General features: G+C 45.1%; 1 protein-coding gene across 1 annotated transcript in view; it reads left to right on the top strand.

Moving 5' to 3' along the window:
• The first annotated feature begins 362 nt into the window (after window positions 1-362).
• LOC139993087 (uncharacterized) overlaps window positions 363-24,985 on the top strand; it is a 33,781-nt gene continuing 9,158 nt past the window's right edge. Inside the window, exons 1-3 of the mRNA XM_072014501.1 lie at window positions 363-441; window positions 11,870-11,954; window positions 12,453-13,235. Of these exons, the coding sequence (XP_071870602.1) occupies window positions 11,888-11,954; window positions 12,453-13,235 (850 nt within the window). The 5' untranslated portion in view covers window positions 363-441; window positions 11,870-11,887. The remainder of the gene's footprint in view (window positions 442-11,869; window positions 11,955-12,452; window positions 13,236-24,985) is intronic.

The raw sequence follows: 24,985 nt of genomic DNA, 5'->3' as shown, positions 1-24,985 counted from the left end.
GTAACGATCGGAACACGGTTTGTGCCCCCTTCCACCTGGACGAAGCCACGATTCCTTCTTGTGTACACTCTCAGACACGCATACGTACGCACGTGCGGAGGGTACCGACTTACGTAGACGTTGAGCACACACGTGGAAGCCAATTGGAGAGCCAAGACTTGGCCAAGTCTTTATAAGTAGGAGCCATCCGCGTCCTCAGGACTTACTCCCTCTCGAGAACGTGCCACGATCGGCAACCGATTTCCAGAATAGTTCCTGAAAACACGCCGGGCTCGCGTCGCTTACGAGCATCTTGCGGTTCACGCAAGATCGTGGCTGTCTTTAACGTAACTTAAGGAAATTTCAACGTTTTGGAGATCGGAAGGCAATCGCGAGATGAGGAGGACCCGTACGAATTAAAAGAAAATCTGCGAGAGGTCATCGTTGATCCTACGTTAAAAGGTGAGTAAGTTGATCCTTCCTGGGTCCATCGGAACCTTGCAAACGTCCTCGAAAATTTACGACTCGATTTTAGAAGACCATTATGTCGGGATATGTCATGACGTGAGTGATCTATTTTGGACCTACTGAAAGTGTTACGTCGACAGTGAGTTTTACGGTGTTTTCTGTTTCCCGGCGACAAGATAATTTCTCGGCAAACAGGAACGTTGCCGAAACCTTGTTGTCTTCCTGTTTCTCGAGTGAACTTACGGATTTACGAGTGTAAACCTTACGGCGTGATTGTGTTTAATGTACTAGTCGATACTCGACTCGTTGTTGGAAAACAAATTAACTGTCTCGAATTTTTGCTACGAATTTGAAACATAGACCTGTGAATAGATTTCGTACGCGTCTTTCGAATTACGATACATTCAATAACCGACGTTTGTTTCTCGTCGCTTACTCGTTCGCGCATTTAGCTATTTTCTCTGTTTCTTTCTTTTTCTTCTTCTTTTTTTTTTTTTTTTGAAGTACCGTAATAATTTCGTGTCGATGACGTCAAAATTTATTAGGATCAATGTAGTGCAACATACGTTCTAACATCGAGTCCTTGTATATATCATTGTTAAACTTCGACGCGTTGTTTAATTAATACGCGGCTTTCAATTCGATGAAAGGAAGGTAGATGAAGACATCGACTTCTGAACGGACGTAGCAACGCATTAACACGTTGCTCGGTAACGTGATCTTGTAATTATATTTGAGCAATCTTTTTAGTTACCAAATGCTACTCCGTAATGACGTCATTTATATCGACTGTAATACATTTCACGAATGGCTTCATGAATAAATTAGAGTAACAGTGTGAATAGTAAGCTTATCTCTTTTGCTTCTTAGAAACTGTGAATCTATAAATGATCTTTTATAAGAAAAACATATTTACATTTTTCAGAATTCGAAATAATTATTTCTCCGATATTCATCGTTAATATTGATGATTTATTATTATTTTCCGACCGTGTTGATTCAGAAATTATTGTTCTTTCTGGATCTTGAACTCTCTGTAATACGTGGTTGGATTTCAAAATCAAAATACTCCTTGTACTATGTTTAATATCGTTTTCTACATACAGTCACTATATTGATGTAAGAGATTAGAGCAACTGCAGTACAGGTTTTAATAAATTAAAGCCGATGTGAATACGATGTTGAATATGCACTTTACCGGCTGCTATTGTGTTCGCAGTTGTTTTCCACTGCAGCGCAAATAATATGATAAATGATACGTTATTTTATCAAGGAAAACATCGACAGTATAAGATAGCTCGATCTGAAATACTTTTGCAGACAATATTTCTATCAACAATTTCACTATTCTCCGATGTCATTATTATCTAGATCGTTTCGATCTTCTGCGAAAATATCACAAGACTGTCCTTTCCATATTTGAATATCGAAACTTATGTAAAAACTTTCAGCTCCGAAACTTGTTCTTACGCACTTGTTAGATAATGATAATTAGTTTGCGGATTTTTATGCACTTATGGAACATTCAAAAATGCAAAAATGCGCATAATGCGCAATAATATGCAGAGATGAAAATTTTGTACCTATTACTATATATAGATAAAACAAAGATCTACTTAGCTCCTTTCTAGAGTCTTTGTAAAAAATATGAATCCGCATAAATACCCGCAGACTAATTATAATATTTTAGTTTCCTGCCTCTCTTCTCACATCTTTGCACTTGGTTTGATAAGCAAAAGAATTCTTTAATATTTTTAGAAATAGTACTGTGCGCTGAAAATGGAAACTTAAACAGGAAATTGCCATTTACGGAAACGAGAATTTAAACTAAAGAAATTTATCAACGATAAAAGCAATATAAAATGAAAAGAAAAACACGTTGATCGTTTAAAATGATTGAAAGATCGTCGAAGATTAGAAGCATAGATTTCTTTCCTAATAATCGCACGCTCGTTCGAAGAGTCGAAAATCGGCATCGTGCGCTTTATACAATCGCTAGAGTCACGTAACTGTTTTACCGGGTTAGCTGACACGATTTACAAAAGTTACAACGTGTCGAGTGAACGAACGTGTGCTGGCCGAAAATTCTCAACTCGATTAGCGATTCTCGTCGCATCGGTCAGCCGAAAATCGCGAGCTGTTTTTGGATCGGTCATGCATTCCGTTTAACCAGTCGGGAACCGATTCGTCGATCTTGGCATTGAATCATTCGTACGGATACCATACTACGATGCAACTTGCAGCTTGTCCCCGACATTGCTTCGTCATGGTCCTTGCGTACCCGTAAATGGAGCGTTTTAGCAAGGCTGCCGAAAAATATTTTTGGACCTAGAGTAATCGGCTAGGAGCTATTGAATATAGATAAGAAGGAAGCGATTAATACGACGTGTGCTTCGTAAGATAATCATCGAGTGCATATTACGAAGGTTACGCGTGTTCTTGAATTTTCAGCTTGAGTTATCCCTTTCGCTATTAAGATTTCTATATATATATATATATACGTAACGTGGCTACAAAACCCATTCACATTCTTCTTTATCTTTTGAACGAAACATTTTTCTGCCAGATTTTACATTTCCTTTTCACGTACGTGTACACAGTCTGGAACGAAGTTAAGCGAACATATGGTGGAAGTACATAGGCATTGGTGAAGCTTAATCGAAATAGTATCAACATTATGTACTTAAAGATTTATTTATTGTTTATCTTTGCGGTACATAGATTATTTTGGAAAATAATTGTAATTAATCTTTTTATCCTTATTTCAAACAAGGATCTTCGAAAACGAAACTTCATTGATACGTATTTCCACTACCTGTCACTTATTTTCGTTCCTGATTGTATATTTTATATTCGTTATCATTAGTCTCCCATGCTATTTACGGATGATAAATGGGCTAAAGTTTGAGGTGTTTGCACAGTAGGAAGTTGAAAAGATTCAAAAGTCAGACGATCAAAAAGATTTAATCAAAATATTCCGTCGCATCAATTGACAATCCTCGATAACAGTGTTACGATCTCGTAAATTCTTAAACTTCTTTTTCTAATCCCCTACACCATGGCATTACACCATAACTGCGCTTAATTATACAAGTCGTAACGTGAACATTCGCGCGCATATTCACCTTTGTGTAAAGAAAAATTGCTTCGAATATCAAAGATACTTGTAGCTCGAAGAAATTCGCAGCGAGAGGATTAAAAAGTGCCGGTGAGTTTCGCTTTCGTGTACCTGTCGTCACTCGTGTTCCTTCAATTGATCATGATATTATATGGGGTACGTAACTCTGAACAGAATACAGAGTCGCAAGGTGCAATAAGTAAAATGCATTATGCACAAGATACGGATGCACGCGATGCTTTTTCACTCGCTTTAACGAGCCATTCTTCCCGGGTCCGCGATAAAAACTGGGTATCCGCGAAGGACATTCCACCAGACACGGTTCACGAGTCGGAGAGTGGAGTTTTTCCCGCGTCGACGAGTTTATTTCATTGTCAGGTGCAACAAGAAGTCGATTAAAAATGAATCGCGACGTCAAGAAAGCTGGAGGGCGTTATTTCGCTCGTTGCTTAATCGACGAATCGTTTAAGGCTCTCGCAGTTCCCTTTCTCGTCCAACTTGGTGCATCCGTATAAATTTCAAGATAGAATGTTGTACGCGATGCGATAAAATGACAAAAGTGATTAAAAAAAATTATGATTTCTCGTAACAAGGAATCTATGGCGGCATACTTTCCATTATTAACGAGACTTAAACGATCGGAGATTTAATTGAGTCACGACCTTGAAAGATTCCAGAATTCCGATTAAAAGCCGATTTTCCATCGACAAAAGAAAAATCCCGCGTACTGACTCACGCTATTATTCAATGATGTTCTCCTTGTAAAGAACGAATCTATTCAACGTTGCCACTGCTGTTTGCTCTCATCGGCTGCAATTACGATTATACTAAACGATCTCCTCGAGAACTCCGCTGTTTTCAATGTCCTTTAATTAACCTGAATAGTAACCGACACCTGCCACGTTGTATAACTATTATTCAGAATAGAGGAATCGTTATTAATAAATTCTCAAGAAAGTGGTAAACATCGATAGCGTAGAGAGAACATCGACAACGATATCAACAACAGATTCATGCTTCGAGGAAGGAAATTCAATTAGTTTTACATTGAAGTATTTCATGTAACAAATCGTTTAAGGATAGCTGTTATTTATTAATAGTTCCAAACAAGGGCCATGTTTCTCTCTCTCTATCTCTCTCTCTCTCTCTCTCTCTCTCTCTCTCTCTCTCTCTCATTGATTCACTCGGCTGTAATTACGCTCTATTTACGTCGACGTTCATACCTCGACAGGATTTCTCATTTTCTCGGTGGACAGGCATCCGCGGAGCCTTGAACCTCGTTGGTGAGGCCCGCATGCGATGCATGATAAATGTACGGTTAGCGTTGGAAGGTGGATTGCGGTCGCAAATAAGGGAGATAATGAAAAAATGAAGAGGACGGTGTAAGCGGCTCGTGTGGGAAGGCTTGCACGTGCAATTTACAAGTATCCCTTTAATTGCGAGCCGCCGTGGATACGACTACCTTCGGCAACGGACGCGTTTGCCGTGGCGATTTTGAAAGGTGTTTAGTTTTTGGCGCGTCCAAGTCACTGAATTCCGTTCATCGGATTTTATTCGTTTCGACGAGTATAAGGAAGAAGAGTCTCTGCTTCCGTTTGATATCGTTATCGTTAATTAGAAAAGAATTTTCATCGATTCTTCTGTGTCTCTCGTGGAAACACCCATTTCATTGGAAAGTGGAGAAGTCGGTTAAGTACAAAGTGGTCGTTTCGGGTCAAACTCGTCGAGGTAATAAATCTCGTTGATTATAAGAAGCGTCTTTGCTTTCAATCGATTTTCTTTGATATTCAATCGTCTTTCGTGGAAATAAATTGGTCGAATAATAGAGAACTCGGTTAAGTAGAATGTTCTATCCGTTCTATGTCAGACTCATCAGGCTGATAATGAAAGAAAATGGAATCTTTGTTTTCAGTCGTTATCGTTACGATGAATAGAAAGGAAGCTCGATCGATCTTTCGTGTCTTTCGTGAAAATAGATTCGTTGAAAAGAGGAAAGTTCGGCTAAGTAGAATATAATCGTTGCAGGTCAGACTTAGATCGATAAAGAAGAATCTCTACTTCCAATCGTTGTCGTTACGATAATTATAAAGGAATTTCGATCGACTTTCTATTTCGTTTGTAGAAGTAGGTTGATTGAACTGTGGAAAGTTCGGTCAAGTGGAATGTGATCATTCCAGGCCAGACATACTAGACAAAAATTCGATGATACGACCGTTAGGTTGTCGGAACGAGTGCTATGATTTAATCACCACGTTGATTCTAACGCCATTGTGCATCGACGAGGATGTGAAAGAGAGGGAAATCGTGGAATTGGTGGGAGAAGAGACGACCTTGCGACTTTCCATGGCAAGGCTGCACTTATTGCAGCGAGGATACCATAATAACAATCTAGGTTCACTGCACCGGCTCGCATCGTTGCTGCTTCTTCGTCAGGATCCGTTCTATTCTCTTAATAGTATCTCTATTATTTATCCGCGTTCCTTCGGTCGTTTACAAACTGGTTCTATGAAATATACAGCGAGCGACAGCTTCTTCGCTTTCGTACACTTGGAATTCCACGCGCCTGTCGTTTTTTCTCCTTTTTATCTCCCGTACACGTGTTTTCTTTTCGACCTTTTATCGAATTTTCCTCTTTATCGAACGGCAAACTGGATAGTTGCGACAAACGGTGTAATTCCACGCCAAGAATTTCGCTTTCGAACTACGGCATTTATAGCTTCGAAGAAGAGATTGGTCGTCGGTTTCCGTTCAGATCAAGAACTGGTTCGATCAAACTGGTCATCCCAACATCTTCAAGGACTTTGTTCTTACATCTTACAAGCTTCTAGAACTTACGGATACCGATTCGTTTCAACGAATATCCAGTTTGATCCACGGTAAAATTCCACGAAACACCTTTCCTCTCAATGATTAGTATCAGCAATAGACGTTTATTCGATTGAACATAAAGGACGACAGAGGACGGCTTTCTACATCTCGTCTCGGCCAATTAGTAATTTTCCCTCGATTTTTCTAATTCTCACGCGCGAATTATCCGTAGGCATAATGTCGATGTACACGTTGATTTCTTGAATCGCGAGCCGCGATTTATTAGACAATTGACTTTAATTCGAGGTCATGCGTTTCGAGCATATAATTACGTATCTGCATTTTCTGCCGCTATTAGCGTCCGTGATTTTTACCAGGAAATTGGCACGTCATGTTCACGTTGGAAATATATTTTCTTTGTCGAAAGAAAGCAACGAGAAAGGGAAGAGAGTGGAAATCAATGAAATTGAAATTACACGAGAAATTGCGCCAAGTGTCATCTTCGTTTCAACGATTTTCTTATTTATTCAAGTACACTGTCGTGCTTACATTTTTTTAAACGTCAATGGAGAAAGATTAGATCGATTAGATCGTTACCTCGATGGTTGGAATTCTAAATGTTTTAGCTTCCGGGTGCCTTTGGCCCGTGAAACCGTTAAATCACAGGCCCGACGAGAAGATGTACTATTAATGATACGTTTCGAGTTGTTTGCCTCTTCGCGAAAGGTACCTCTTAGGTTATTTCAAAGTGTCCATCAAAGGAGCTACACGAAATTCCTATGAATATTCAAAAATCGTTCTCGAAAGGGAGCACCCCGAATTAGCTTTCATAAGATGCACGTATGCAGTCTATAATTCGGCAACCTTGCAATTTTTGTAACTAAAATGTACTTTGAAAGCAAAGTTAATTGCTCCAGAGAATACTTGGAGATGCAGCTCGTCCTTGAAACGTTTCGAGTCTTCTTCGAGCTCTCTTATTCCACTTACAACCAACAACAGCAGATGGCAGAGTGGCTGGAAACGTTTTATAAATAAGTCGTGCAGCTTCTTAATGACCTGTCGTTATCTTACGCTTTTTTACGCAGTTACACAGTTTCGACTTAACTGTCTATTTATCTAGTCACACGTGTGTTTGCATATTTGCAACCCAAGTAGCTATTAGTTGTTGTCGATACATTGTTAATGAAAACCGATCAATCCAGTTATAAATTACTGAATGACAATATGTCAAACGTTTTGCTTATTTAACAATTATCAGTTAGCTTCGCAAGGTTTACCAAGTTTAAAAGTTGATAAGGCAAGTCAAATTAATTTGTAACAATGTTCTGTGACACATAGCATGTGTGGTAAATATATAGTGTACTACATCGATCGCTATGAAACTAGAGTCACATCATTTTTTAAACCGCGTATCTTTCTCGTCAGAAATGTCTTTATTTTAGTTAACCGTGTCTAGACTATGAATATGTATGCAAATTTATCGTTTTACGAAGACAAGCAAGGAAATGGAACCTAAGCAAAGATCTCTGGATATTTTTATATATTCTTTTACCTTTTAATTTTCCACAAACACGTAAAGATTTGCAATTTACGGATTCAAATAGAAAAAGATGTTATACAAACATAGATCGTTTAAGATGTGATAAAGGTGATATAACAAGAAAATGAAATACGAGGGAAACAGAAAAAAGCTTGCGATTAGGTTATCGCGATACAATATGGAAATAGATCAACAATATTTATGTCGGTCTACAGTTAACTACGGAAGTCGTAAATAAAGTGCATATCTGCGTAAACAATCGGAGTATTTCGGTAAACAATCGAGCAACTTACCGATGGTACTGGCAGATATTAGCTTTAAGATCATCGACGACATCAAATAGTAAACGCAACTCGTATAAATAGTAACATCTACGTTACATCGTAATAATCGCAAGTTCTTCACCGTTCTCTTTGTATTTCGTGCTTTTGGCATAAATCTTTTCTGTAACATCCTAAACCACCTATGTTTGTACAACATTCTTCTCTCATTTAGATCTGTAAAGTATACCAAAAAAGATTAGACCGTTAAAATCTAAGACATCCTGTGTAAGTAGCGTAAATTTAACAATTGCATCGTGCCATACTATAAATTGAAATAATTGCATCGACGCAACGTACGCATCGATAGCAGCAAATGTGTTAGTTCGGTGGATTCTAAGTTCCGCAATCATACGGTTCTTCGTTGCCAAACCGCACGGATCGATCGGAAAACTTTCTTCGAAAGATATAATTGCTTCGATCGCGGGAACGTTCAAAAAGTTTTAGACGAATTCTTCTTCGTGGATTCTGGAGCATTTGGTCTTCCGATGAAGCTGCTTGAAATGCGGCTCTCGAAACGTAATCCTTCTGTTTTTCGCGCGACTCTCGAGGGATTGGGAACATCGTCTATACGGGATACGACCAATTCGTATTCAAAGCACGGATCTCGTGCGAACGGGGCCTGAACCCTCGCCGCACGAAATGTTTCATTCAACGAGGAAAGGTTCTTCGCCCAAATCGCACGGGCCATTTGCGGTAAATCGAATGACAAGTGGATCACCGACGACACAAATCCGCGACCTACTCGTTTCACTTGGATATCTTAAAAACTCGTATTCATAAAATCTTCGTCTCGGCTGCATCGAAATCTTCCCTTAAAATTCATCGTTTCATTATGCTATCTGTTTCGTTGATCGAAATTGCCAGTCGTTGGAAAAGAAATCGTTTAATAAAATGGAGAATTTTTCATTATCATAGAAATAGATAGATATTATCACAGAAAAACTCGTTTTGCATTATATAATCCTTGTATCGAGTAGGGATACTTATGCAAATTCGGCCTTTTTTATCAGGATGGCTAAAGAGAGATCTGTTTCGGTTACTAAACTATACTTCATAATGAGTATTATACTTTGAATATGTTACATAATTTTGAGTATTATGTACATTCTATACATTTCTGCATGTGCATGTAAATTTCACACAAATTCATAAACATCCTCGGCCTTTGATATCTTTGACAGTTGAAATACATGACAACTTCTCCAAATTTTATTTTACACTAAGGTAATTGACCCAAATTTATGGTTCCGAGGCGGGTCGTTTAACTTAACAGAGTTAATTAATAGTACGCAATTTATCATAGTGCGATAAACGGCTTTCGTGTGACACAACATCTCACAAACCAGTTCCTATTTCGGTTCAACCGAGTGCGCTCCAATGTCACGATCACCAACACTGACATTGACGCTGTCGACGTTATGTCACCGCACTCTCTCCTCTTCTCCCATTCCAGAGTGAACATGGAGAAGCCACATTCTCAAGTTATGTCACTCGCAGTTCATGCAATCCTCTTCCCACTCTAACCAACGAGGAGAAAGGACAACAGAGCGATGTGCCGTGCGTGGTCTCGTTAGATTTACCTTTTCGACGCATAGCTTTCTCCCCTTCTACGACTCTTACTTACTCCAACACCTTCGTCCAAAACTTTCAGCCCGTCAGAATTTATCGTTCCTCCTTTCGACGACTACGTACTCGGTAGTACGCGGCGCATCTCGACCAACCGTAGGTCGCGTACGATGCAATTCGTTATTCTGTTATGCAGGATCGTCGCGAATGGTATTTATGGCACTGGATCCAGTGCGCCTCGCTTCATCCGACGAGTGTTGCACGTTGCAGTATAGGTGCAGGTCCTACAGGGGCAGCAGAAACGAATAAATAGCCAGGATGATTAACGACGCGAAACTTTCAAGACCTAATCGCTGACGTTGGACCTCGAAGTGATTTATCTTGATTCAAATATCGATCCTTCCGTCTACAGATAACCGATCGAAGGATTGGAATATATACAGTGTCTCGCGAAAATATTCGCACACTTGCTATAGAGAAATACGCGTTTTTTATGAAATTCGCAAGTGATCATTTTTTAATGATAAAGTCCTCAAATATCTTCGTAAGCCACTGTATATTCTTTACGGAGGGATTGCTAAGCGCACAGACCTCTGTCAGAATGTATTATTTTATAAATTTATCTGGTCGTACGTTTAAAACAATGGGACTCGGTGTAAGTTCACAGTTTCTTCGGTTTATCGCGATATAAAGGAGAGGAAGTCAGTTACCTACGGCTTAGTGGAAAGAAAGCAACCTACAGCTTGATTCGCAATCTGCACCTACACGCAAGAATCGTATATATTTCATAGGCGGAGCTGCATCGTCAGCTAACGTTGTCCATCGTCTGACTGGTTATCGATACGTTTAAAAATCATAGACAGGGTACTTCGCCCCTTGTTGATACCATCAAAGAAATTTTATTACGATAGACACGTTGTATGAATAGTTTTCGAGACGAACGTAAAATGCTGCCTTTTAAAATGCTGATTTTTCGTTTATTAGAGCTTGGTAGAGTAGAAAGAACAATGGCGGACAAAAGAAAGTTCAAAATTCATAATTACGTATAATAACTACATTACATTTAATTGTTCTTGACAGTTACAACAAGTGTGTTTTTTAAAATTGTAACATCCTTTTTGTACCCTTTATCCTGCAAACTTCCTTTTGTCCTCGACTGTATACTAACACCTGCAGAAATCTATTATAAATATATTATGTGCGTTATACGAAAAGTAATGTTTTTCTCGTTATCGCTTTATTTTACTTTTTACATTCGTATTATTGCGTTCTCAATTATATTTATGTCAAGTATCTTATTGTACATATTTTCTATGTTTTTATAATATCTTACGATTTACACTTGGATTTCGAGTACTGTTATATGATAAACAATTCGAAAGACTGTTAGCTAACAGCAGTAATCACTGCAACGGCTGCATAGAAAGAATTGGTGGCGATGGGGAATTAAGGAATTTGCGATGCAGATCATAGTACGGCACAGCCAAGAAGACACAAGGTTCGTTCACTTCTCGTCTTCCTTATTCTATTCACGATGGACGCTGATTTACGGTCTCGGTAAAAAAAGCTATGGTGTCAAATCATTAAAGGCGTGTCGGAAATCAACGTTAACGTAACTGTACAAGTGAATTCGCGATGAGTAGGGTATTGAAATTGTTGCTGTAGCACGTGGATTTCTATCGAAGAGTGGAACGATGAAATAAATCGAGGTCGAAATGAGAATCGTTTGATCCTGAGCCATCGATGATGCTTGAATTATTCCAGCCAAGGTCAAGGGACAGTTAGAATCCTTTCGGTCGGGGAAGATTGGACATGAGCCAAGCGGTACGTAACTGTTCGACTGCTTGTCTTTGCCGGTTTATGCGAAATTTTCAACCAAGGAAATCCACGCCTCTCGCCCTACAAAACGAAGCAGACTACGTCATGTTCGGCTATCCCGTTAAAACTATGGAGATTTAAACGCCATTAGATTTAAATTTATGAGCACCGTTGATTCTTCGCTAAGAAATCGACAAAATTAACATCGGTTTCTGACAATTTTATTGATATGAATTATTTCGTTTTCAGACACGGTGAACCGAAAACATGTGGGCAAGCCTATATACATTAGGCGTTTTGATAGCGCTGATCTCACCGACGTTAGCTGATATTGGTAAGATCCTTTTCATTGATTCGAAATTTGAACTTCAAACTAGTTTGTAGTATTCACGGTTCACGGTCGAAGTTGGCATGAATGGTTCGAAGGACCTTTTAGGAGATGCACGAACTATCTATTTTCTTGACAAGCCCATTTACAGCGCGGCTCACGGACGCGTGATACGCTTACCGATTCCATGGTGCATTGCCATCATTTTTATTTCTCCGTCATCTCAGTCAGCAACGTTGTTGTCCGCTGTGTCTTCAAACTGGTTTCGCGCGAGACGCGTGGCCTTGAACGCATCGAAGGAAACTTACTTAAAGAACTTTACTAATGTAAAATTCTTTATATCTACGTATCGCGAATTTCAGACTCGAATATTCCAACATTCCAATGTTAACTTTTTTCGCAAGAGAAACGTAAAAAGTATCAAAAGATCGAGTAAAATTTTCTTTGAATTTACAAAGCCTATTTTCTGCCTATTATTATTTATAATCATTTCTATTATTTTAGCAAAAGGTCTGCCCTCGATACATCTGCCCTTGCCACATATACCGAGTGGTTTCATGTGCATTGAAGTAGGATATCATGCCGATCCCAGCGACTGTAGAAGATTCTACCGATGTGTCGATTGGGGATTCGGAAAACCGCTGCAGATCTTTCAATTCGAGTGCGGTGTTGGAACAGTATTCTCGATGCGTAGGGGTAATATCTGTACTCTCCCCAACGACAGCGACCGTCCAGAGTGTGGTGGAAATATCATAAACAACAATTCGACTACGACTTCTCCGACCACAACAGAAATATGGGCGACCAATGGAACTGTTACAAACAATCTACTGCAAACAACTTCACAGACCACAACCACAAGTTTATCAACAAGTAGTAACCAATCTTCTGCAACAAGTGGAAAACCAGGGAACGACCAAGGTCGAGGACGATGCGTTCAAGAAGGATATTTTGCTGATGTGAATAACTGTAGAAAATTTTATAGATGCGTTGAGGAAGGTTCTGGAAACTTTGTAAAGCATGAATTTGAATGTGGAGTTGGTACTGTCTGGGATCCAGATATACAAGGATGTAATCATCCTTGGGCTGTATCACGAGAAGACTGCAAAGAAGGCTCAGGGGCAGGCGCTACTGGTAGTGGCGATGATAATGGACAATGGACAAGCGGAACAGGCAGCCCTGGACAACCTGGAGATGCTACTAGTCAACCAGGACAACCAGCTCAGCCTGGAGAAACTACTGGACAACCTGCTTCTCCCGGTACCCCGGGCATTCCAGGAACACCTGGTACTCCGGGCACTCCAGGAACACCTGGTACTCCGGGCACTCCGGGAACACCTGGCACCCCTGGAACTTCTGGCAGTTCAGGATCTGCTACAACTTCCAGTACTTCAGGTACGCCTGGCATCTCGGGAACTCCTGGTACACCTAGCACCCCTGGAACTCCTGTTACATCTGGCACCTCAGGGGCTCCTGGTACACCTGGCACACCTGGAAGCGTAGGCACCTCTATCACTCCAGGAAGTTCTGGTACTCCTGACATATCTGGCACACCGGGCACATCTGGCACACCGGACACATCTGGCACACCCGGTAAACCTGGCACATCTGGCACAACCGGCATATCCGGAATCCCAGGCACTCCTAGCGTTCCAGGAAGTACTGGTGCCCCAGGCACTTCTGGCTCACCCGGCGCACCCGGCACACCTGGCACACCTGGCACACCTGGAACCCCAGGCACTTCAAGCATTCCAGGAAGTCCTGGTGTCACAGGCACTCCTGGCTCACCCGGCACACCTGGTACTCCTGGTACACCTGGAATTCCTGGAAGTCCTAGTAACCCTGGCACACCTGGCTCAACCGGCACACCTGGTACTCCTGGCACACCTGGTACTCCTGGCACACCTGATACTCCTAGCATACCTGATACTCCTGACACACCTGGTACTCCTGACGCACCTGGTACGCCTGGCACACCTAGTACTCCTGGCACACCTGGTTCTCCTGGCACACCTGGTTCTCCTGGCACACCTGGTTCTCCTGGCACACCTGGTTCTCCTGGCACACCTGGTTCTCCTGGCACACCTGGTTCTCCTGGCACACCTGGCACAGCCGGCACACCTGGAAGCTCAGGCGCTCCTAGCCTTCCAGGAAGTCCTGGTACTCCCGGCACACCTAGTACTCCTGGCACACCTGGCACAGCCGGCACACCTGGAAGCTCAGGCGCTCCTAGCCTTCCAGGAAGTCCTGGTACTTCCGGCACACCCAGCTCACCCGGCACACCTAGTACTGCTGGCACTCCTGGCATTCCAGGAAGTCCTGGTGCCCCAGGCAGTCCTGGCTCACCCGGCACACCTGGTACTCCTGGCACACCTGGCACAGCCGGCACACCTGAAAGCTCAGACGCTCCTAGCCTTCCAGGAAGTCCTGGTACTCCCGGCACACCCAGCATACCTGAAGGACCAGGCATTCCAAGCATTCCAGGACGTCCTGGTGCCCCAGGGAGTCCTGGCTCACCCGGCACACCTGGTACTCCTGGCACACCTAGCACAGCCGGCATAGCTGGAAGCTCAGGCGCTCCTAGCCTTCCAGGAAGTCCTGGTACTCCCGGCACACCGGGCTCACCCGGCACACCTGGCTCACCCAGCACATCCAGTACTCCTGGCACTCCTGGAATTCCAGGAAGTCCTGGTGCCCCAGGCAGTCCTGGCTCACCCGGCACACCTGGTACTCCTGGTACACCTGGCACAGCCGGCACACCTGAAAGCTCAGGCGCTCCTAGCCTTCCAGGAAGTCCTGGTACTCCCGGCACACCCAGCATACCTGAAGGACCAGCCATTCCAAGCATTCCAGGACGTCCTGGTGCCCCAGGCAGTCCTGGCTCACCCGGCACACCTGGTACTCCTGGCACACCTGGTACTCCTGGCACACCTGGTACTCCTGGCACACCTGGTACTCCTGGCACACCTGGCACAGCCAGCACACCTGAAAGCTCAGGCGCTCCTAGCCTTCCAGGAAGTCCTGATACTCCCGGCACACCGGGCTCACCCGGCACACCTGGCTCACCCAGCACACCTAGTACTCCTGGCACTCCTGGCATTCCAGGAAGTCCTGGTGCCCCTGGCAGTCCTGGCTCACCCGGCACACCTGGTACTCCTGGTACACCTGGCACAGCCGGCACACCTGAAAGCTCAGGCGCTCCTAGCCTTCCAGGAAGTCCTGGTACTCCCGGCACACCCAGCATGCCTGAAGGACCAGGCATTCCAAGCATTCCAGGACGTCCTGGTGCCCCAGGCAGTCCTGGCTCACCCGGCACACCTGGCACAGCCAGCACACCTGAAAGCTCAGGCGCTCCTAGCCTTCCAGGAAGTCCAGGTACTCCCGGCACTCCCAGCATACCTGTAGGACCAGGCATTCCAAGCATTCCAGGACGTCCTGGTGTCCCGGGTACTCCTGAGTCACCCAGCACATCTGGTACTCCTGGCACACCTGGCACAGCCGGCACACCTGAAAGCTCAGGCGCTCCTAGCCTTCCAGGAAGTCCTGGTACTCCCGGCACACCTGGCACATCTGGCACACCTGGCACATCTGGCACACCCAGCATACCTGAAGGACCAGGCATTCCAAGCATTCCAGGACGTCCTGGTGCCCCAGGCAGTCCTGGCTCACCCGGCACACCTGGTACTCCCGGCACACCTGGTACTCCCGGCACACCTGGCACATCTGGCACACCCGGCATACCTGAAGGACCAGGCATTCCAAGCATTCCAGGACGTCCTGGTGTCCCGGGCACTCCTGAGTTACCCAGCACACCTGGTACTCCAGGTACGCCAGGTACCCCAGGATCTCCTGGAACTCCTGGTACATCTGGAACATTGGACACTACAGGTACTGTGGCCACTACCGGTACACCCGGTACACTAGTATGGCTTGGCTCATCCAGCACATCCGCATGTTCTGGCTCACTCGGACAACCTAGCACCTCAGGAACACCTGTAAACCTCGAAAATCCTAAAACTCCCGAAATTACTAATACGACACCCACACCTAGCATAACGGAAGCACCCAAGATTCTCGGCACTCTAAGCACGCCAAGTAATTTGGAAACTCTTCAAACATCAGCAACACTAAGAAGTGAAATTGGAACAACCGCAACAACTGACATTCCTAGTGAATCTGACACTTCAGGCACTCCTGGCTCTCCTAATGAAGCCGACAATTCAGACAATCCACGCACTAATAATGAAACTAATAATCCAGGCTCCTCTGGCACACCTAGTGAATCCGAGACTCCAAGTAGTTCTAGTGAACACGATTATGCAGGCACACCTAGTGAACCTGAAACTTCCGGCACAAGCGGTACTGCAAGCACATCCGGTTCTCCCGACACTCCTGCACCACAAACAACATCCCGTAGTGAAGGCAAACCTCCTCGTAAACCTGGTAAACCCAGTGAACCTGCACCTAACGACAAACCCAGTACTGCAAGCACATCCGGTTATGCCGACTCTCCCGCACCACAAACGACATCCCGTAGTGAAGGCGAACCTCCTCGTAAACCTGGTAAACCTGGTAAACCCAGTGAACCTGCAATTAACGGCACACTCACTACTCCAAGCACATCTGGTTCTCCCGACTCCCTTGCACCACAAACGACATCCAGTGGTGAAAGCGAACCTCCTCGTAAACCTGGTAAACCCAGTGAACCCGCAACGAACGGCACACTCACTACCCCAAGCACATCTGGTACTCCCGACATTCCTGCACCACAAACGACATCCAGTAGTGAAAGCGAACCTCCTCGTAAACCTGGTAAAACCAGTGAACCTGTAATTAACCGCACACCCAGTATTGAAAGCACTTCCGGTTCTCCCGACAGTCCTATACCACAAAGATCATCCAGTAGTGAAAGCGAACCTCCTCGTAAACCTGGTAAACCCAGTGAACCTGCAATTAACGGCACACTCATTACTCCAAGCACATCTGGTACTTCCAACATTCCTGCACCACAAACGGCATCCAGTAGTAAAAGCGAACCTCCTCGTAAACCTGGTAAACTCAGTGAACGTCTAATTGACCGCACACCCAGTACTGAAAGCACTTCCGGTTCTGCCGACAGTCCTATACCACAAAGATCATCCAGTAGTGAAGGCGAAACTGGACTTCGTATACGTACATTTACAGATGTCGGCTTACCGTCTATTGTAAGTACATACCGTCATACCAATACTCCAGTAACAACAGCATCATCCACTAGGGAAGACGAACCTCCTCGTACATCTGGTATACGCAGTGAACCTCCAACTCCCAGGACACCAAGTCATCTCAAATCTCCTGAAACACCAGCGACATCCAATAGTGAAATTAGATCTTCTCCTACACCTGATATGGCTAGTGAATCAGCAACTCCCAGGACAACAGACATTTCCGAAACTCCTGAAACATCATCGACATTCAATGGTGAAACTGGACGTCCTCGTACACCTGGTATACCCAGTGATCCTGAAACTCCCCAGACACCAGGTAATCCCGAATCTCCTGACACTCTTACAGCATCCAATGGTGAATCAGGACCCCCTCGTACACCCGACATGTCTAGTACACAATCAACTCCTAGGATGCCAAGTCTTCTCAATCCTCCTGAAAGACCAGCGACACCCAATAGTGAAACTGGATCTCCTCGACCACACGGTATGACTTGTGAACTAGCAACTCCGAGTACTCCAGATATTTCCGAAATACCTGAAACACCATCCACATTCAATATTGAAACTGGACGTCCTCGTACACTTGGTATAGCTATTGAACCTGCAACTCTTAGGACACTAGGTAGTCTCGAAACACATAAAACACCAACTACACCCATTAATGAAACTGGACAACCTCCTACACCCGACATGCTTAGTAAACCACCAACTCCCAGGACGCCAAGTCATCTGAAAACTACTGAAAAACCAACGACACCTATTAGTGAAATTGGATCTCCTCCTACACCCAGTATGCACAGTAAACCTCCAACGCCCAGGACGCCAAGTCATCTCAAAACTACTGATGCAATAACGACATGTAGTAGTGAAACTGGATCTCCTCGACCACCCGTTATAGCGTCTGAACTAGCAACTCTCAGGACTTCAGACACTTCCGAAATTTCTGAAACACCATCCACATTCAATATTGAAACTGGAAGTCCACGTACACGTGGTATACCTAGTGATCCAGCAACCTCCAGGACACCGGATATTTTCGAAACTCCAGAAACACCATCCACATTCAATAGCGAAACTGGACGGCCTCGTACACGTGGTATAGCTAATGAACCAGCAACTCTCAGGACACTAGGTAGTCTTGATACACATAAAACACCAACAAGACCCATTAATGAAACTGGACCACCTCTTACACCCGACATGCTTAGTAAACCACCAACTCCCAGAACGCCAAGTCATCTCAAAACTACTGATGCACCAACGACATCTAGTAGTGAAACTGGATCTCCTCGTACACCCAGTATGCACAGTAAACCTCCAACACCCAGGACGCCAAGTCATCTGAAAACTACTGACAAACCAACGATACGCAGCAGTAAAACTGTGCCTACTTCCACACCCGCTATGGCCAGTAAACCTCCAACTCCCAGAACGCCAAGTCATCTCAAAACTACTGAAACCCCAGCGACACCTATTAGTGAAATTGGATCTCCTCCTACACCCAGTATGCACAGTAAACCTCCAACGCCCAGGACGCCAAGTCATCTCAAAACTACTGAAACTCCAGCGACACCTATTAGTGAAATTGGATCTCCTCCTACACCCAGTATGCACAGTAAACCTCCAACACCCAGGACGCCAAGTCATCTAAAAACTACTGACGCACCAACTGCATCTAGTACTGAAACTCGATACTTTTGTCCACGCGAAATGGCCAGTAAACCTCCAACTCCCAGGACGCCAAGTCATCTGAAAACTACTGACAAACCAACGATACGCAGCAGTAAAACTGTGCCTACTTCCACACCCGCTATGGCCAGTAAACCTCCAACTCCCAGAACGCCAAGTCATCTCAAAACTACTGAAACTCCAGCGACACCTATTAGTGAAATTGGATCTCCTCCTACACCCAGTATGCACAGTAAACCTCCAACACCCAGGACGCCAAGTCATCTCAAAACTACTGATGCACCAACGACATCTAGTAGTGAAACTGGATCTCCTCCTACACCCAGTATGCACAGTAAACGTCCAACACCCAGGACGCCAAGTCATCTGAAAACTACTGACAAACCAACGATACGCAGCAGTAAAACTGTGCCTACTTCCACACCCGCTATGGCCAGTAAACCTCCAACTCCCAGAACGCCAAGTCATCTCAAAACTACTGAAACTCCAGTGACACCTATTAGTGAAATTGGATCTCCTCCCACACCCAGTATGCACAGTAAACCTCCAACGCCCAGGACGCCAAGTCATCTCAAAACTATTGAAACTCCAGCGACACCTATTAGTGAAATTGGATCTCCTCCTACACCCAGTATGCACAGTAAACCTCCAACACCCAGGACGCCAAGTCATCTCAAAACTACTGATGCACCAACGACATCTAGTAGTGAAACTGGATCTCCTCGACCACCCTTTATAGCTTCTGAACTAGCAACTCCCAGGACTTCAGATACTTCCGAAATTTCGGAAACACCATCCACAATCAATATTGAAACTGGACGTCCTCGAATATCTGGTATACCTAGTGATCCAGCAACCTCCAGGACACCAGATATTTTCGAAACTACAGAAACACCATCCACATTCAATAGCGAAAGTGGACGGCCTCGTACACATGTTATAGCTAATGAACCAGCAGCTCTCAGGACACTAGGTAGTCTTGATACACATAAAACACCAACAAGACCCATTAATGAAACTGGACCACCTCTTACACCCGACATGCTTAGTAAACCACCAACTCCCAGAACGCCAAGTCATCTCAAAACTACTGAAACTCCAGCGACACCTAATAGTGAAATTGGAACAACCGCAACAACTGACATTCCTAGTGAATCTGATACTTCAGGCACTCCTGGCTCTCCTAATGAAGCCGACAATTTAGACACTCCACGCACTAATAGTGAAACTAATAATCCAGGCTCCTCTGGCACACCTAGTGAATCCGAGACTCCAAGTAGTTCTAGTGAACACGATTATGCAGGCACACCTAGTGAACCTGAAACTTCCGGCACAAGCGGTACTGCAAGCACATCCGGTTCTTCCGACACTCCTGCACCACAAACAACATCCAGTAGTGAAGGCAAACCTCCTCGTAAACCTGGTAAACCCAGTGAACCTGCAACTAACGACAAACCCAGTACTGCAAGCACATCCGGTACTCCCGACTCTCCTGCACCACAAACAACATCCAGTAGTGAAGGCAAACCTCCTCGTAAACCTGGTAAACCCAGTGAACCTGCAATTAACGGCACACTCACTACTCCAAGCACATCTGGTTCTCCCGACTCTCTTGCACCACAAACGACATCCAGTGGTGAAAGCGAACCTCCTCGTAAACCTGGTAAACCCAGTGAACCCGCAATTAACGGCACACTCACTACTCCAAGCACATCTGGTTCTCCCGACTCTCTTGCACCAGAAACGACATCCAGTGGTGAAAGCGAACCTCCTCGTAAACCTGGTAAACCCAGTGAACCTGCAATTAACGGCACACTCACTACTCCAAGCACATCCGGTTCTCCCGACTCTCCTGCACCACAAACGACATCCAGTGGTGAAAGCGAACCTCCTCGTAAACCTGGTAAACCCAGTGAACCCGCAATTAACGACACACTGACTACTCCAAGCACAGCTGGTTCTCCCGACTCTCCTGCACCACAAACGACATCCAGTGGTGAAAGCGAACCTCCTCGTAAACCTGGTAAAACCAGTGAACCTGTAATTAACCGCACACCCAGTATTGAAAGCACTTCCGGTTCTCCCGACAGTCCTATACCACAAAGATCATCCAGTAGTGAAAGCGAACCTCCTCGTAAACCTGGTAAACCCAGTGAACCTGCAATTAACGGCACACTCATTACTCCAAGCACATCTGGTACTTCCAACATTCCTGCACCACAAACGGCATCCAGTAGTAAAAGCGAACCTCCTCGTAAACCTGGTAAACTCAGTGAACGTCTAATTGACCGCACACCCAGTACTGAAAGCACTTCCGGTTCTGCCGACAGTCCTATACCACAAAGATCATCCAGTAGTGAAGGCGAAACTGGACTTCGTATACGTACATTTACAGATGTCGGCTTACCGTCTATTGTAAGTACATACCGTCATACCAATACTCCAGTAACAACAGCATCATCCACTAGGGAAGACGAACCTCCTCGTACATCTGGTATACGCAGTGAACCTCCAACTCCCAGGACACCAAGTCATCTCAAATCTCCTGAAACACCAGCGACATCCAATAGTGAAATTAGATCTTCTCCTACACCTGATATGGCTAGTGAATCAGCAACTCCCAGGACAACAGACATTTCCGAAACTCCTGAAACATCATCGACATTCAATGGTGAAACTGGACGTCCTCGTACACCTGGTATACCCAGTGATCCTGAAACTCCCCAGACACCAGGTAATCCCGAATCTCCTGACACTCTTACAGCATCCAATGGTGAATCAGGACCCCCTCGTACACCCGACATGTCTAGTACACAATCAACTCCTAGGATGCCAAGTCTTCTCAATCCTCCTGAAAGACCAGCGACACCCAATAGTGAAACTGGATCTTCTCGTACACCTGGTAGGGCTTGTGAAATAGGAACTCCCACGACCCCAGATATTTCCGAAATTCCTGAAACACAATCCACATTCAATATTGAAACTGGACGTCCTCGTACATTTGGTATAGCTAATGAACCTGCAACTCTCAGGACACTAGGTAGTCTCGAAACACATGAAACACCAACACCCATTAATGAAACTGGACCACCTCCTACACCCGACATGCTTAGTAAACCACCAACTCCCAGAACGCCAAGTCATCTCAAAACTACTGAAACTCCAGCGACACCTAATAGTGAAATTGGATCTCCTCCTACACCCAGTATGCACAGTAAACCTCCAACACCCAGGACGCCAAGTCATCTGAAAACTACTGACAAACCAACGATACGCAGCAGTAAAACTGTGCCTACTTCCACACCCGCTATGGCCAGTAAACCTCCAACTCCCAGAACGCCAAGTCATCTCAAAACTACTGAAACTCCAGCGACACCTATTAGTGAAATTGGATCTCCTCCTACACCCAGTATGCAGAGTAAACCTCCAACGCCCAGGACGCCAAGTCATCTCAGAACTACTGAAACTCCAGCGACACCTATTAGTGAAATTGGATCTCCTCCTACACCCAGTATGCACAGTAAACCTCCAACACCCAGGACGCCAAGTCATCTCAAAACTACTGAAACTCCAGCGACACCTATTAGTGAAATTGGATCTCCTCCTACACCCAGTATGCACAGTAAACCTCCAACACCCAGGACGCCAAGTCATCTCAAAACTACTGATGCACCAACGACATCTAGTAGTGAAACTGGATCTCCTCCTACACCCAGTATGCACAGTAAACGTCCAACACCCAGGACGCCAAGTCATCTGAAAACTACTGACAAACCAACGATACGCAGCAGTAAAACTGTGCCTACTTCCACACCCGCTATGGCCAGTAAACCTCCAACTCCCAGAACGCCAAGTCATCTCAAAACTACTGAAACTCCAGCGACACCTATTAGTGAAATTGGATCTCCTCCTACACCCAGTATGCACAGTAAACCTCCAACACCCAGGACGCCAAGTCATCTCAAAACTACTGATGCACCAACGACATCTAGTAGTGAAACTGGATCTCCTCCTACACCCAGTATGCACAGTAAACCTCCAACTCCCAGGACGCCAAGTCATCTGAAAACTACTGACAAACCAACGATACGCAGCAGTAAAACTGTGCCTACTTCCACACCCGCTATGGCCAGTAAACCTCCAACTCCCAGAACGCCACGTCATCTCAAAACTACTGATACACCAACGGCATACAGTAGTGAGACTGCACTTCCTCCCACACCCAGTATGGCCAGTAAACCTCCAACTCCCAGGACGCCAAGTCATCTGAAAGTTACAGAAAAACCAATGACACGCAGTAGTAAAACCTTGCCTCCTCCTACACCCGCTTTGGCCAGTAAACCTCCAACTCCCAGGACGCCATGTCATCTCAAAACTACCGACACATCAACTGTATCTGTTAGTGAAACTCGATCTCTTCGTCTACGCGGTACGGCCAGTAAACCTCTAAATCCCAGGACGTCAAGTCATCTGAAAAAAACTGAGACACCAACGGCATCCAGTAGTGAGACTGCACTTCCTTCCACACCCGGTATGGCCAGTAATCGTCCAACTCCCAGGACACCAAGTCATCTCAAAACTACTGACACACCAACGACAGCTAGTAGTGAAACTGGATCTCCTCGACCACGCGGTATGGCCAGTAAATCTCCAACTCCCAGGACGCCAAGTCATCTGAAAACAACTGACACACCAACGGCATCCAGTAGTGAGACTGCACTTCCTTCCACACCCGGTATGGCCAATAAACCTCCAACTCCGAGGACGCCAAGTCATCTGAAAGTCACTGAAAAGCCAACGACACGCAGTAGTAAAACCTTGCCTCCTCCTACACCCGCTATGGCCAGTAAACCTCCAACTCCCAGGACGCCAAGTCATCTCAAAACTACTGACACACCAACGACATCTAGTAGTGAAACTGGATCTCCTCGACCACGCGATATGGCCAGTAAACCTCCAACTCCCAGGACGCCAAGTCATCTGAAAGTCACTGAAAAGCCAACGACACGCAGTAGTAAAACCTTGCCTCCTCCTACACCCGCTATGGCCAGTAAACCTCCAACTCCCAAGACGCCAAGTCATCTGAAAACAACTGACACACCAACGATATCTAGTAGTGAAACTAGATCTCTTCGACCAAGCGGTATGGCCAGTAAACCTCCAACTCGCAGGACACCAAGTCATCTGAAAACAACTGACACACCAACGGCATCCAGTAGTGAGACTGCACTTCCTCCCACACCCGGTATGGCCAGTAATCCTCCAACTCCCAGGACGCCAAGTCATCTCAAAGCTACTGACACACCAACATCTTCCAGTGGCGAAACTGTACCGCCTCCTACGCCCAGCATGCACAGTAGACCAACTCCGAAGACGCCAAGTCATCTCAAAACTCCTGAAACTCCAGCAACACCCAGTAGTGAAATTGGACCTCCTCCTACACCCGCTGTGTCCAGTAAACCTCCAACTCCCATGACGCCAAGTCGTCTCAGAACTCCTGAAACACCTGCGACACACAGTGGTGAAACTTAACCTCCTCCGACAACCGGTATGGCCAGTAAACGTCCAACTCCCAGGACGCCAAGTTATCTCAAAACTCCTGAAACACCAGTAACACCCAGTGGTGAAACTGTACCTCCTCTTATACTCAGCATGCACAGTAGACCTCCAACTGTGAAGACGTCAAGTCATCTCAAAACTACTGACACACCAACGGCACCCAGTAGGGAAACTGGACCTCCTCCTACATGTGGCATGACCAGTAAACCTTCAACTCCCAGGACGCCAAGTCATCTCAAAACCACTGACACACAAACGGCATCCAGTAGTGAAGCTGCACCTCCTCCCACATCGGGAATGTCCAGTATACCCGCGACTCCCAGGACACCCGATATTCCCGAAACTCCTGAAACACCAATGACTCCCAATAGTGAAATTGGACCTTCTCGTACACCTGGTATGTCTACTGATCCCGCAGCTCCCGGCGCATCTGCTACACCTGGTGAACCCGCTAGTCCCAGCAAATACGTTACTCTACTCACATCCGGTATTCCCGTAACTCGGGAAACACAAACAATACCCAGTAGTGAATCTGAAACTCCCGGCACACGTGGTGTTCCTAGTGATCCTGATACTCCAGGC

Source organism: Bombus fervidus, chromosome 12 (genome assembly GCF_041682495.2).
Source record: "Bombus fervidus isolate BK054 chromosome 12, iyBomFerv1, whole genome shotgun sequence".
NCBI classification, from domain to species: domain Eukaryota; kingdom Metazoa; phylum Arthropoda; class Insecta; order Hymenoptera; family Apidae; genus Bombus; species Bombus fervidus.
This window is presented reverse-complemented; position numbering and strand designations above follow the sequence as displayed.